The sequence below is a fragment of the Zonotrichia leucophrys genome, chromosome 2, assembly GCF_028769735.1.
Source record: "Zonotrichia leucophrys gambelii isolate GWCS_2022_RI chromosome 2, RI_Zleu_2.0, whole genome shotgun sequence".
NCBI lineage: Eukaryota > Metazoa > Chordata > Aves > Passeriformes > Passerellidae > Zonotrichia > Zonotrichia leucophrys.
The window spans coordinates 106,852,083-106,867,747 of record NC_088171.1 but is presented as its reverse complement, the minus strand read 5'-3'; the positions used below and the strand labels follow the sequence as shown (position 1 = coordinate 106,867,747).

The 15,665-nt window shown below is 36.0% G+C and overlaps 1 protein-coding gene across 2 annotated transcripts; it reads right to left on the bottom strand.

Moving 5' to 3' along the window:
- Positions 1-601: 601 nt before the first annotated feature.
- On the bottom strand, positions 602-13,894 carry IMPACT (impact RWD domain protein). Of its 2 annotated transcripts, XM_064703490.1 has the most exons (11): positions 13,661-13,894; positions 12,712-12,840; positions 11,931-11,983; positions 11,582-11,644; positions 9,444-9,529; positions 7,705-7,833; positions 7,320-7,414; positions 5,007-5,080; positions 3,295-3,385; positions 1,053-1,187; positions 602-805 (listed from the first exon to the last, which is right to left on the bottom strand). In XM_064703490.1, exons 1-11 carry the CDS (start codon positions 13,886-13,888, stop codon positions 734-736), a joined length of 1,155 nt encoding a protein of 384 aa, XP_064559560.1. In that variant the 5' UTR covers positions 13,889-13,894; the 3' UTR covers positions 602-733. The 2 variants fall into 2 exon arrangements, with proteins under 2 accessions (XP_064559560.1, XP_064559559.1); XM_064703489.1 differs by lacking the exon at positions 602-805 and having other exon boundaries at positions 842-1,187.
- Between the last annotated feature and the right edge of the window lie 1,771 nt (positions 13,895-15,665).

Here is a 15,665-nt window from a genome sequence, read left to right as displayed (position 1 = left end):
CAGACATTTTAAAGCAAGATGGGGATTCACCTTGCTCACTGACTGTATGGTCTATTTCACTGGTTCCTTTAATTATGCAACATGAAATTCTCATATTTTCAATAAGCTCCTGGTGTGCCAACCATCACAGAACAATCCTCAAAGAGATTCTGCAGTAGTTTCATCACATTTCTTAGCTCACTGCCCATGTTCAGTCTTCCATGTGTCACCAAGCAGCCCCTATCTAGCATCTGATCAGGGACTGCACACGCAGGACCAGGCACTGCAAACACCACACTTGATCCCATGCTTTCCTTTCACAAAAGAGAATCTAAAACTCCGTAAGTGACCTGGTATATGAATTACTCCAGTCCCACTCTCAGTACAACAAACTACAGAATTGAATTATTAATACAAGACAAATATTTGACTCCAGGAGTGGAGATGATGAGAAATCCACATTTTCCACTAGTCAGCTGCTGTTTGGTGGGAAGGGGTGGGATGGACCAATGGTTCCAGATGCTGCACTGTCCTCGTAACAAGGAGCTCAGATGTGTAAGAAACAGAAAATTTGTGTCTAAGCTCTACTTCAGAACAGAAGAAGAAATCACAAAACAAGGTGAAAATATATCTATGGCTTTACTGAATTCTCTTCTGAATACAACATGTCCATTCTATAAGATAAAGCAATAAGGTCCAGAGTTTTTTGTATAAATATGTGCAAAATAATATTTTAAAGTTTTTTAAAAATAAATTAGTGTTCTGTTTTCTTTTTGTTATCCTTCCTTATCTTTTTGCTCTTTCCAGCTTGTCTAGATGATTCTTCCTGAAATGAGAAAAATGCATTGCAAAATTTAAAAAATATTAATGTAAACCACAAGTATTCTCCCAAGTTTACCCACGAGAATTATTTTTAATATAAACAGTATTCACAGTTCACAGAGATTTATGAAAATTTGGACATGTTTATCCATTCACACAGGTTGTATTACTTTTCTTCTGGCTTCATCTAACAGTGAGAAGTCCCACAAGTTCACATGCAAATGCCTCCATTCTGGAGGGACGAGACATACCATTGATGGTACATAGTTGTACTCTACAAGTACATTTCTTGCACAGTTGTTTATATGCTTGAAACGATCTGGTCCCAAGAGAATACCTCCATACCAGCGGGACACCACCACCAACACATTGTGCACGTTCAAAATCTGTGAATAACAGAAAGCAATAAAAGTCATTATCTTTTAATTGATCCTGGTTTACTGCTGACACCAATTTGAAACACAGAAAAGGTCTACTATCTTTTATTTTAAAAATTACTGAGTTACATTTCTTATGCTGTGGTATGATCAATTATTACTCTGTCACTAAGCTGATTGTCTATACACATTTTTGAAGTGGTGGTGGATGAGGCTAATAATAGCCAGGCCACAGGCATTATACATATGAATATATAAAATGCCTCAACCTAGTGCTGTTAATATCTGCATGTTAGCAACCATTAATCATCTCTGTTGAGGAGAAAAAAATCAGATATCTGACTAATTAGAACAATACTTTCAGAAGAGTCAATCATTGTTTGTGAAAATAGAAATATTCTTACAATTTTAAAATGAAAAGGACCAGGACCATGTTCTGTGACAGGAATTTTCTACTCTACATTTATGTATTTGCCATAAAGTATATGTATAACAACTCCTGGCAGTAAACAAGTCCTGGCAGTAAACAGTAAAACAAAAAAATTTTGGATTAGCAAGATGGTGCTAATCCAAAATGCAGTTTCTTGTAACCAGAAAGTGCTATTTTGAAATGCTGGTTTGATCTGAAACAAGATTAATTTCTATTTAAAAAAAAAACCCTCCCAAAACAACAACAACAACAACAACAAAACTATAAATTCAGCAACAATGAATGTTTTAAATTACCTAATTTTCATACCCATATGTCATAAGAGCTCAAAATAAAAAAAACTACAAGATCTATGAACATCCAGAAATCAGCCCATATACTAATCTTCTCCTATAGCTGAAAATTGAACTTTTCTTATCCTTATCTTATTATTCTTCCAGAACGGAAGTATTTCCAGTAACAGGATTACAGATGGAGAATGATGATCCCCATAATTTATACCCACTCACATTTGAATGTGACAGTCATGTCATGTTTTAAAAGGGATTTTTATGGAATATTAAGTGCCTAGACAACTTTCAAAAGTGTGCACTAACATGCTGAGAAAAAGCTGAAAATCTCAGAACAAACTGAGGCACAGTAACTGCCAAATTGTATCTTTACATTATTTTCATAACAATAATGTCTTGACACTTAGCATATATACTTGCATATATTACATAACCTAAGTTTGTTTATTTTTTTAAACTTCCCAAGTCTGGTTTGTTATTTTAGAAGTCTGAAAAAGTTCAAAATTAAAAATGTCAAAATGTTTCCCTCAACTATTTTTTTTCAGAAAAAAAAAGGAAACATGGGTGGGGGAAGAAAAGTTTCCAGGAATAAGAATGCAACACATTAAGCAAAAGAATATTCAAGCAAGAGAAGGACAGGAAAATAAAACTCCTGTTGTGAAGGAAAGGTCAATCTAAAATAAAAATAAATATTTTGTCTGCTCACTCAGCTAAGTGACTTGAGGCACAGCGTTAAGATGCACACAGCTGTCTCCTGCAGTTGTGCTACTTTAACTATGATTTTACTAGGGCTTGCATCATGAACTAAAATTTATCAATCTCAACTCACTCACATTTAGTAGCACCTTTGCCAAATCTTATTTCAATGCTTGAAGAACTAAAATATATGTGAGTATGAGGGCTATGGACCCAGAACAGAAAACAGCACAACAAAACAGACTAAATTATCAAAACAAATTAGCTCCTTCATTCCATTTATATTTGAAGTTCGACTCTGCCAGTTCATATATTGGTGTCTCTTTATTATGCCTACTCAAGGAAACCACATGAAAGGTTGTGCACAGGTCAGCAGTTATATTGTGATAGTCAGCTTCTCCCAGTACTCATTTTTTGTGTACCTTACACCACACAGGAAGCACAGCATTTAAAACTTAGTTATCTTTTAACCCATTCAAACTATTACTGCCACCTATGAAACATCACTTGTTTCTATGATCTGAGACTTGAAAGCACTACAGTCTGTGTTTCTCCTTTCACCTTGAGAAAGCAATCATCTCGCTGGCTGCTAGCAGAGCAAAAATCAAAATAGGCTTCCACAAGCTTATTTACATTGTAGTGATTTTTAAAATCGATAAAAATTCAAGATTTCCAAAAGCCAGAGATTAATTTCTACAACCTGCATAAGATGGAGAAGACGTCCACCTGCTGCTGTCTCTCCATCATCTTCACAATCCTGTAGGAACGTCTGCTTATCTTCACAGTATATTCTATAAAAGAAAAAAAAAATTAAAAAATAGATTTAAAAATCAGCTTATTAATTTTCAACGAATATTGCTACATTATTAATAAGTCTCACATCTTTCATACACGTGTGCATCAATTCTAATCATCTCTTACACATATTTACATGAAAACAGGATGAGGCATAGGGTAAACCACAAGTGTTTATCTTTACAGTAGAACAAGTTTTGAGAAGCTTTTACACAGACTTCAGCTACTTCTGGTAAACTCCAGTCATTACCAGTTTAAAGTCCCTAAACAGAAAAATACCCAGGTTTTTAGCCTAATAATTGCATCTAGCTGAAACCAACTCTACCAGATACAGATTCAAATAACGGTATACCCTTAGAAGAAAACATTGGACAAAAATATTATTAATAATTAATTATGTCTGTATTTCAGCAACAACATGAAACTACAACTGAAATTTGCCCTTGGATTCTCCATGTCATCTCCCTCCTCAGGGGACACTGCAGTAAACTTTTGGGTGTATTGTTTCATAAAGAAGACAGCTGCCCAGGCCTAATTTTCCATAAGTAACGCTCAGAGGTCTACTGACCAATAAGTTGGTTTGTTACCAACTTACTTCCTAACTTCTGAACTTAGTTACAGCTGACACAATGAGAAAGAGGCTTCCAGCACTAGATGACAAAGAGGAAGCAGTATGTGCCTGTTCTTTTTTTTCTTTTTTTTGGGTTTTTTTTGGTTGGTTTTTTTTTTGTTTTGTTTTGTTTTGTTTTTGGGGGGTTTTTTGTTTAAATGGATTTGGGTAACATGAGTGAAGGAAGCCAGATCATCATCTGTGAGAACAGACAGAAACGCCCTCTTTACAGAAACTTTTTACTTAGGTAGAAGCTTTCACTTTTTGGTAAAATAACCTTTCACTTGCTCTCATTTCATGTTTCTTTAGGATCACAGCAGGATGGGCATGAATGAATAAGCATTGGTGCATATTTTTTTAGATGACTGGTTCCTACAGTTCCTCCCTTTTATTATCTCTTACATTCTTCAGAAAACCTATACTGGTTGGAAAAAACCTACATTGGACTGAGACCAATTCATTTCACATAAGCTATGCTCACAAAAGTTGCCAGAGGCAGGTGACTGCCAAACTCATTTTTACCTGTTTCTCATAATCCCTGAAGTTTCTTGTATTTCAGCTGAAACTTCATATGCCAGATGTCTGCATCAGGCTTTCTGATTCGACTCTTATTTCAACTGAACATTTCAGCTATTTCTAAATATAAGGTTGGGGGGGGAAAAAGAAGTTACTTCACCCAAATAAAAAGACATTTAGTTCAGAATGATGTAGCATTTCCATGCTCAGACACACTACAAAAGTATACCAACACATGTTCAAATCCACCCTTTTCTATTCCTGATGCTGCTTTGCTATCTTATTTCCTACTGTATGTTCTACTTTCTTGACTTGAAATTCAAAATAACACCTGCAACACCAACCATACAAATAAGAAACCTACACCCTAAAGCAAGAAATTTCTTTTAATAGCAAGGAATTTAATAGGAAGGAATTTCTTTCTCATGTCCTGCACTCATTTGTGAAAGAACACTAAAAATAAAAATGAAAAATCACTATTTGTATCTCACCTGTATGCATATATGTTGTGGGTAGCACTTGCAATTTTCTTGTTCTCATATAATTTTTCAAGAACTCTTTTAACCTATAAAAAACAACAGAATAAACCTTCCTTTTATAACACGGCTTTCATACATCCCTCTCAAAATCACTGCTAAACAAATATCTCTCTAATACTACAATGAAATAATTTTATGCTTTGACATAAAATGTTTGGTAACTCAAGAAGTAGCTTCTCAGTATTCTCATACTTGTTTTAAACAATTTTCCTGGAATACTGAAAACAGCTTGTCCCTTGAATTTCTACATTGTGTACATTCATATTATTGCTCAAGATGTAGAAGTGTCAAACTGCTTTATTAAACAAGAGACGTAAGATCCAGAAAATATTTTTTGTCAGTATTTAGTATCAACTGCACCTGCTTACTTATTTTAACAATAAAGTTAAGCTGGAAAAGAACACAACATACATATTTCCACTACACACTGCTTTTACTTATTTCACAAAAATAGGATGTTTAGATACTACATTTCAAGTTTTTCCTTTTCCCTCAAACATGCCTTTTTTTCAGTTTCCACTTCACACAAAGAAAGTAAAAACAAAAAACATCCTATTAGGAGTCTGAAAGTGTCAGTATTTCCCAGAAAACAGATATTCCCATCATGTCTATGATCTCTTTGCTCTTAAGAAGTACCAAATTCAAAACATTTACCAATATCAGCTCATCATATGTTACTAAGTAAACAAGCTGGGAATTGTTCAACCCTTTCCAATAGTCTAGCAAAAAGAAGAGCTTTTGATTAAGACATCATTTTAGTACATAACACAAAACATTACTGAAGTTGAGAAAGCTTGGGAAAACATGCCTGGCAAGTAAATTGCCTTCCGTTCAAAAACAAATGCTCAGAGGAGTAATCAACAGATATATTTAATATCTGCCCTAGCTATACTGTGCTATTTCCAATTCTTCTTGAAGAAGTTCAACTGACAAAAATCACCTCAAATAAAAGATATCTCAATGAAAAAAATCCTATTATGAATGGAGAATATTGCATCAGACATTTATCTTTCCCTTACTTTAAACACTGAAGGAAGACAACTTGTATTACTTCATACACTTTCATAAACATGGAGAGTATGTTAAAACAATACATTTCAATCCAGGCACTTAAAGGACAATTCATATGAAATGATCATCACCTTTGACATTACTTACTTCCCAGCTACCTGGTTCCTGGAAATGTACTTTAAAGATTAATTTTTGTGCTACAGCTATATCTTCTTTAAGTGAGTCTTTAATATATATATATATATATATATATATATATATATAAAATAAATGAACTCTATTACTTTAGAAAGGGAAGAAATGGGAATCACTGGCTTAATGTATATTTTTCATTTCAAAATACTCTCACCGTTTTATCATGATTTGTGAGTAAGACTGTTCTACATACACAAAACCCCACATGAATGTACAGAGTATGTGAACTTGAAAGGTCAAAGTGCTCCAGAAGGGATGCTGGGATTTAGACACTAATTCTTATGTCCATGTTAGGCAAATTATTGAGGGGGAAGAATAAAACAAAACAAAACACAGATGGCTTCAAACATTACAGCTTTTGTATAGAGAAATCAGCCTAAAAACATTGTCAACCTGTCACTGTTTATTCATAGCCACTGAGTATGTAGCTGATCTAGCTTACACGGAACTTCAAGAAGCACTTGACAATACCCCTCACCAAAAATTATTTTAAAAAACCCTAAAATTGCATAAAAAGAAAGAGGAAAATCCTCTCAAGGTTTAACTCTGAGTTAATAAAAGAAAAGAACAGTAGGTTCCCCACTAGAAAGGGATGATCAAAGAAGGCTGATGGTAACAGATGGAAAGTAATGCATAAAGGAAGCTCCAAACCCCTCTCAATTAGGTCATGATAAAGATTTATTTATGCACAATCCAAGTGAGTTCTTCAACAGAATTCCTTTCTGAAGGAGGGAATACATATATAAATTCATTTTATGTGTTAGCTTTTCCAGCTAACACATGATAGATTTGGTAACTTCCAAACATCTTATGATAAACTTTAAAACATCCAGAAGTCAAATTACAGTGTTCTTATTCTCATCCAACTAATGCACATAGTGGTGAAGAATAGCAGGAAGAGAAGTAAAAGCAAAAGCGAGAAACCAATAACTACTCAGACAGTACTAGCACAGAAAGATGCACAGACAGACCAATGTATCTGGCAAATGCCAAATATTCCTGTAATAGTTTGTCAAGCTCAAAGTACAGGCAAAAAGAGAAGAACTGATCTCTACTAACTTGTCTGGTTGTCACCACTGGAGCCAAATGTGCCTGGAAAGTGCTCCTTCGATCTGTGATTGGGTTTCCATGATGTATGGGGGGCAGTTCTTCATCTATGGGTCACAAACAAGGGAGTGTTTCTTTTCTTTTAAGAGGACAGAAACAATGCATGGGGCTACAGAAGTAAAGAATGTCTCAACTTTAAGAAAAGGGACTTATTAAAGTGAAGTACAGAAAATAATGTACAAACCCACCAAAAATATATTGCATTTTTTAATGACTGTTATTAAATGTTATTGTAATTCTATTGTCACTAATTTTATTCTAAAACTGAGTAGAAAACCAGAATCTTCAGGTCTCGTTTAAATTATTTCAACAGAATTAACAAGAGTGTATTTTTTACCTTCATGACTTTCAGATGTCATGTAATTTAACATTTTTGTTTGATCTTCCTGAGTGGGCTGATAGTCGAGGAGAAAATCATCTCCATCATCTTCATCAACTTCTTCAGTGGTTTTCTTAATATCTGGTTCTATTAAGATACAAGTAGTAGAATTTATTACACACTTTTTGCAAGACAAGCAAAACAAAATTTCAAACTCTTTTTCTCAAAAGTCTCTGTCTTGTCAGTTCAAAACAGTTTGACATGAAAAATTATTAAATGCAGAAAGCAGCATTTATTACAACAAAACCCAAAAGTACTCAGCCCAGTATTAAGTTAAAAATTCCTAGGAATTAAAAATAAAATACTCATACTATGGCATCCTTCCATAAGGCCTTGTGTTTCAATACTAAGTAACAGTATTTCTAAGAAAAAAAGAACAATAATGCTTACTATTTCATTAAACATTCAAAATGCTACCTTTAATCTGAATTTAGGGATCAAATTAAGCTGATGTTTCACAAGAACTCCAGCCATTTACTGGTCATTTGGGGCAAAATGTAGAGCTGTTGCTCAGTGCTACTTCATGAGAGTATGAAATTATTAAATAAAAATTTTTTAGATTTGAAACATCTCTCTCAACATGCTTCAAGTATTCTGGGATTCCAAAATTCCTGTTTTCCTTCATTCATAGAACATCCAAAAAATAATAGTCAATAACAAAGGAGGAAATATACAGAGTTCTGACATCTGGATTTAGAGCCAAATTAATATATCACATTTCATTCCTATTTAGAGGGCTTGTGACGCAGGTTTTATAATATATGTATTTTCCATTAAAAAACAGAGGGGTAATAAAGCATGTTCAAAAAGGGAAGCCGTAAGGTTGTGGCCAAAATACCCAAACTTCCAATATTGTCAGTAAAATTTTAACTTCTCAGAGTCCACTTTTAGTCACATCAATGAAGAATGATTTCCCCAACATCTGTGATGCAGCAACAAAATGTGCAGTTTATCAAAAAACTAACTCTAGATCTTACCATGAAACCACACTGAAAATTAAATTTTTTTTTCTTCAGACTTTTATTTCTCACAGGACAAAGGTAACACCCCTGACAGAGAAAAGCAGTTCTGTTTCCTTTTCTTACAGTGCATGCACATGTCACTCACACATTTCATAGCAGTTTAGCATTTTAATGCACAAAACCTCCTACCATTTTTTGAAACAACAACTGTGAATTTACACAAACTCTGTAAGAAAAACAGCAGAAGAATTGCTGCAGCTCTACTGATGATGTACTTCTCATCCCAATACAGTAAAGTAAATGGAAGGACAGAAAAGTAAAAATTATAGAATACTTGGTCATTTGTCTGCAGAGTTCACTGAAGTTATCTTCTATTGAATCCCATTCCTCCAACAGTGCACTCAACACCAGAAATTAATTACTGGTATGAATAATCCTTTGCAGAATGGAGGGCAATGCAAAATGTACCTGTGGGCAGCACTGTCTTTTCAAGCAAATAGTTTCATTCCTGAGAGAACTGCAGACCTTGTTCCAGTTCAGAGGCCATCCCCACCTTCTTTTCCCTACTGCTTTTTAAAAAGAGACACTGCCACTGTAAAACACTAAGCCCTGACACAGGAGACTGTTTTTTGATATTTAGATCTAATTCAAAAGTGGGCCTAAACTAACTTGTACTAAAATCTTACTTCACAGTGGAAGAAGGAAAATAAAAGTCCCATGTATTTTCTGAAGTACCTGGATCTGAAGACTGTGCCTTTTCTACCAGAACTTCTCGTATCTTCTCCACCCATAAATACAGTATACTTTCACCAAGGTTCTGTCTGGAAGTAAAAGGTCATGGTAAATGAAGGATCACTTTTACAAATTTCACTTGGAAAGTACGTAAAACAACATACAGATTTCAGACACACAGAAACTGAACATAATCTTGTGAGATAAAGAGCTTAAGCAGGCTTGTGTAAAGTTCTGTAGTTCTGTCTCAGCAGCTCACTGGGTGAAAAACTTATCAGTGGACTGTGATAGTAGATCAGTGGAGCATTGGAATGAAACACTACAGTTTGGGTAATAGGCAGTGCTATAGGACAGGAGATAAAGATTTAGGCCTAGGAGGCTTCACTCAGGGGACACAGGTGTGTATTGAGGTACTGAGGGAGAATGGGAGTAATACATTTTATATACACGTCAGGAGTTAATAAATGCTTCCTTTATGTGGACCCAAACAACTCAAAACACATTTCAAATGGTTAAAATGGTTATGAACTGTGCATATTTGTCTAAGAAACAAAACTGAAGATTTAGGACCATAGATATCTCATGGTTTCTCATTAATTTTACTCTTACTGCCACCATGTGGGCACCAGTTAAGTAACAAAATTATGCATTTAAACTCTGTGTAATGTATACAGCACTACAGCTGAAAATAATCAAATTTAAATAAGCATACATATTTCAAGAAAAATATTCAAGCAAAAATAAGGATTTTATGAACTTGTAGCTCTCACTTCAAAATCCAGACAGACTCCAGAACAATTCAACATCCTGATTTCACACAGCTTATAGTACCAATTCACTGCTTTAACATCTGAAGACTTTTTTTTTAGTGATGGAGAGAGACTAGAAGAGGAATAAAATTTCCCTGTTTAACAAAAGTAAACAGAAATTTGTCCAGCTATCACCCAATTACAGTTTCTGAATAGTTGTAAATTACTTTGTGTCTCCTAAAACAGACTTGTGATCTATAAATATCCTTTTTTTTTTCCCACGGCAATTGACAGTACAGTTCATGTTGGTTTAGACTGCAGAACTACACAACTTAGATCCCTAGGGACTAGAAACCTGGTCAAACACAGTGTAAATGATACAGAGTATCTCTGTTCATCTGACAATCATTTAGACATTGAACAGATAAAAGGTTTTCACAAATACTGTGCACATCAGTGATTACTCCAGGTTTTCAAACTGATTAAAATGATCTAAAGTACATATATGGCCTAAAGTACAAACACTTTCACTTCCAGCTGAACAAACAGAAGTGAGAGCAGACCAGAGAGGACTCTGACCAGCAGCTGATAGAGAGAGAAGGGAGCTGAACCAGCACAATTTGACAGCCTACAGGATTGCACAGGGGGAACAAAAAAGGAACCAGCAGCTCTGCCTGTGGTAGAGACTCCATCAAATCCTTTGAATCTGGACAGCATTAAGGACAACCTCTGTCCTTTTTGCTCCACTGAACAACTGTGGTGAATATGATCGCACAGAACTTTTCACTTAAAATCCTTGTGCATTTTTAACACTTCAAATTAAATTTTACTTGCTTAAATGATCTGTTGCTTAATTAAGAAACTCAGTTAATAAAAATAAAAAACTCTTATGCAAGCTAAGTGGTCTCTTCCTTATGGCATTAAAAAACATTTCTTATGCAAGATGCTCAGATTTCACTGTCTGGGGCATGATTGTGCTTTCTTATGTTTTCATTTCATTTATTTTATATAATCTCTGGGATCTAAAAGAAATAAATAAACCATATAAAATTACTACATTTTCCACCCCCCTTTCACAGCTATTCAGAATCATGCAATTTGAGTATTTCTAAATGCTGTTTATTCTCATGCATCCATTATGCCTTGTATTATGTGTCAGCTGCACACTGTGATAACAAACAGTCCACAATGTTCCAGATTCCAATTAAGAGATTCTGCATGTGTTTATTTTAAAACCTAGGTATCCCTTAACTTTTAAGAAAAACTGGTATTCCACTTATGCTCTAAGACAACCAAATATTTTCACATTCTGTGTTTTAACACTCAAGTGCAGAATAGATAGAAATTGAAAATACATTGTCTCCTTTTACTATATTCCAGTCTCAAACTTACAGATATATTTCTTCCAAGCTATTTGCTAGTTCTGTATAATCTTGTCCTCGAAGCCAAGGGGCACTAGAATGAAAAGAAAGGCAATGAAAATTGTGCTATATGCTGCTTCCAACATTTCCAAATAAATGTGATGAACACCTTGAAAATATAACTTTGCCAACCATCAAGATTCCAGCTGCAAACATCTTGGAAAAAGCAGGATAAAGAACAGAATATCCTTGCTGGAAACATCCCCCACTGCTGGTATATTTTAATTCAAGGAGTATTTTAATTAAACTTCCACTTACAGGTAAACAATTAACAGTGGCAATTTATCAAACACAAATGTTTGCAAGAAAACATCACCTACTTTAGTTGATAAATAGGTGGCTCTGCAGTTGGATATCCTGGTGGCAAAATCACCTGAAAGAAATTCAGGATATGTATTCATTGCACTACCTTCAGCTAGATGAGCTTTACTGAAGGACTCGGATGTCAAGCACCAGGACTACAATTAGTGTTACAAATGAAGAAAGCAGTTGGGTATGTTGTTACAGAATTACAAGAAACACTAAATATCTGCATTTAAAACTCCAATAGTGGTGATGCATACAGTTATATTTTATTGGGCAATTTATAAGGATGCAAAATAAAGTACAGAAAAAAACTGAAAGCAGCTGCACACATGGTTACTGGACTTAAAAAAGTGGTACCATGTTTCCCTAAGTAGACACTTCCATGTTTCTTACACTAAGTAGACTTATTGCTTTCAGTTCTGAAACATAAAGTAAGGACTTGGATCAAATAAGTTGATCCAAATTTCCTTCTGTCTCAACACTTTCCAGAAAGCAAATCTAGATGCACTTGCAGTAGATTCACCGAGGCACAAAGTCCTCAGTGTAAAAGTATTTCAGAAATTAGTCTTTGGTGAAATACACCAAAGTACACCTTTGGTTAGGTGTGGAATTAGGATATGCAATTACTGAATATATCACAAGCAGACGAATGTGTTACACAAAGAATCACTGAAAATTCTTATCACAGACTCCAATCTAAAAGCTTCTTAATCATCTGAGTATATAATAAACCATATTTAAACCTGCATCAGTCTAACTGCAAAATTCATGCTAAACTTCTTACCACCACTATACCTGCAAACAGAGGGTCCATTTTGGTTGATCCAGACAGTCACTAATCTTAATGCAATAGATTTTTTCATCTTCATCAACAACGCACCAATCATCACCATAGATCGATGAAAGGGCTTCAATTTCATCAATCTAAAAAAAACAAAAAAAAGCAAAAGTAAATATCCCCCCCATAAAACCCAAACAACTTTGTGTGCCAATCATATTTTCATCTTTTTAAAGTCTTTCTCTTCTACAACTCATTGCCAGATGTGACAAGATTCACTTCACAGGAAGGCACTAAGTATTGGGGATCCAGTCCTGATTCACAGGACTTTGAGTGTGCCAGGGGAGGTGTAAGTTGGACATTTGCAAGAATTTCTTCACAGAAGGGGTGATTAGACATTAGAATGGGCTGCCCAGGGAGGTGGTGGAGTCGCTGTGCCCGGAGGTATTTAAGGAAAGACTGGATGTGGCACCCAGTGCCCTGGTGTAGCTGACACGGCGGTGTTCGGTCACAGGTTGGACTCGATGACCTCAGGGGTTTTTTCCAACCAAACTGACCCTGTGATTTTGTAAGTAACCCTTGCTCAGTTCTCACACACACACAACAGCTTTTGAATGTTTCTGGATAATTCTGTCATCTCAGCATCGACAAGGCGAGCAAAGTGACAGGGAGCAGGTGCCAACACGCTCCCTGCAGCTCCCAGTCGGGCGCTGCTCCTGGCTGGATGGATCGGACCCCGGCAGGGGAAAGACCCCGAGGGTTCGGCACTAAGCTCGTCCTGAGGAAGAGCGGATACTCAGCAAATTCCCATAGAGAAAAACCATGGAAGTGCCTTTTACCTAGAAAAGAAACACCTGAAGTGTGGCGGTGCAGGCGCCACGGCGGGCACGGAGCCGCTCGGGGGCCGGGGCTCACCAGGAGCCCCCTGAAGGCACTGCTTTCCCCGCGGCCCCCTCCGCCGCTCACCTGCTGCTGGGCCCTTTCCGTGTCACTCGCCGCCATCGGAGTCGAGGGAAGGAGCAGGAGGAAGAGAAGAAGCAGGAGGAAGGGAAGGAGAAGCAGGGAAAAGCCCAGGGACACCCCGGCGCCGCGCCGTGTGCGCAGCCGTGGCGGTGACGCTGCCGGCCCTTCCTTCCGCCTCAGGGACAGCGGGAGCTGGCTGACCGGGCGCTCCTGCCTCGCGTTACCGCGCATCCTTTATTTCCGTCTTTGAACTTTTCCCGGATTCCCTACATCCTGTTGTTAAACAAAAGTGTGTGAGCAGTTCTGTTTCACTGAGGATTTTACTCATGCAGCCGTTTTCGCCTTGCGTTTATGACACTCGGGATGCAACGATTGACATATAACTACAACATTTTCTTTAAAAATTGTTTAAGAGTAACAGGTGTTTCAAGCAGTTTTCATTACACTTCTAGAAATCCATTTCTTTTATTTAACCTCCGGAAGTTTAAGGCATCTCTTTTAGAGACGGCTCTGATCAGTAAAGATCTCTTTATGTGCAAAACATGGGTTTCACCGTTTTTGCAGGTTTTGTAATTTATGTTTTTTTCCACTGTGATTTTTTACACAGTTGGGAAGAATTCTAGGTAAACTTCGCTTTGTCTTTCTCGAAAGCTTGGAGAATTTGTACCCATTCCGGAGAACAGTATGAGGGTTCAGAATGATTGTGACAATCAGGCGAAATTGACAAAACAAAAACTAAAACAAACTAACAACCTACAGAAAAGAAAAAAGGAAAAAAACAACCCAGAATGGTACTGAGTAGGGATAAAACTAGGGCTGTATTATCAACTACGTACATTCTGGATGGAAAGCTACTGGTTACACAGCAGTTCTGCAGAAATTATTTCAGAGTTAGAGGGAATCCAAGACCATCTTTGTCTTCGGTGTCACAAACAGAGTTGGTTTAATTATTAATAAAAAGAATATAAACCTAATCTCAGAACATGACAAAAACGCATATTTTTTTAAAGTCACATATTCCAGTTAATTTTAAAAGAGAAAGAAACGTAGAAAGACAGTGAGCTTATTGTTTAATCAATTAACTTCTGACCAAAGCATGACTGAAAGCTTTAATCCATAAGGACCTAGAAAAGATGCTGTTCCATCAGTTCATCCTAATAGTAAATTGCCTTATAAATCTAAATAGGGAACTATGACAAGACTTAAACTTTGTGACAACAATCTCTGTGTGATGCTTGTGCTTTATAAGTTGCTAGTTTTGACTTAGCTGAACAAGTGACTTTACATTACTGTACACATTTTTAATTATTAAATAACTCTAAAATGTTATTGGCCCTTTTTATGAGTGTTTCTCTAAATCATATAAAAGCATTAATATTAAAGACTTCAGCAATCTACTATTGGGCCAGGAAGAAAATGTACCAGATAAGGAGGCACAGAGAATAAATCACAAAAACTGTATGGACTGCAGACATCTCTGACAGATTTCAGAGGACTCGCTAATTTCCTTTCATTGTCATTTATATTTGTGACAAGTCTTAGTAAATAGCAATGGAGATAAATGTGGCTAATGAATCTCCAGCATGTTTAGAGATACTAAATTAATAACAGAATAGCTGAACTGATATGGTGCACAGATATCAGATAATTACTTACCTGATAATTACTGACTTTGTCTGAAACATTCTACTAAAGCAGATATGAAATACATATTCACAGCTTTCAAACAAAGGATAACAGCACAGTGGAGTTTTCTAAACTATTTGGGATATTCTGAAAGAGTATATCTGAACCTCACTATTCTTTATGGTGATGCATCTCCCAGAATTACACTCTTCACAGCAATGCATAAATTTTTATATTTAAAATTATTAAAAAGTCTAACCTTGGTCCATCAGTTCACAAAGACTGCTTTGTGAACCATAGATAGCAAATTAAAACATTTAAAGTTTAAATCAAATCAGTTAAGCCAAAAAAACCCCTGAGGTCAGGGAGCAACCCAAATTGC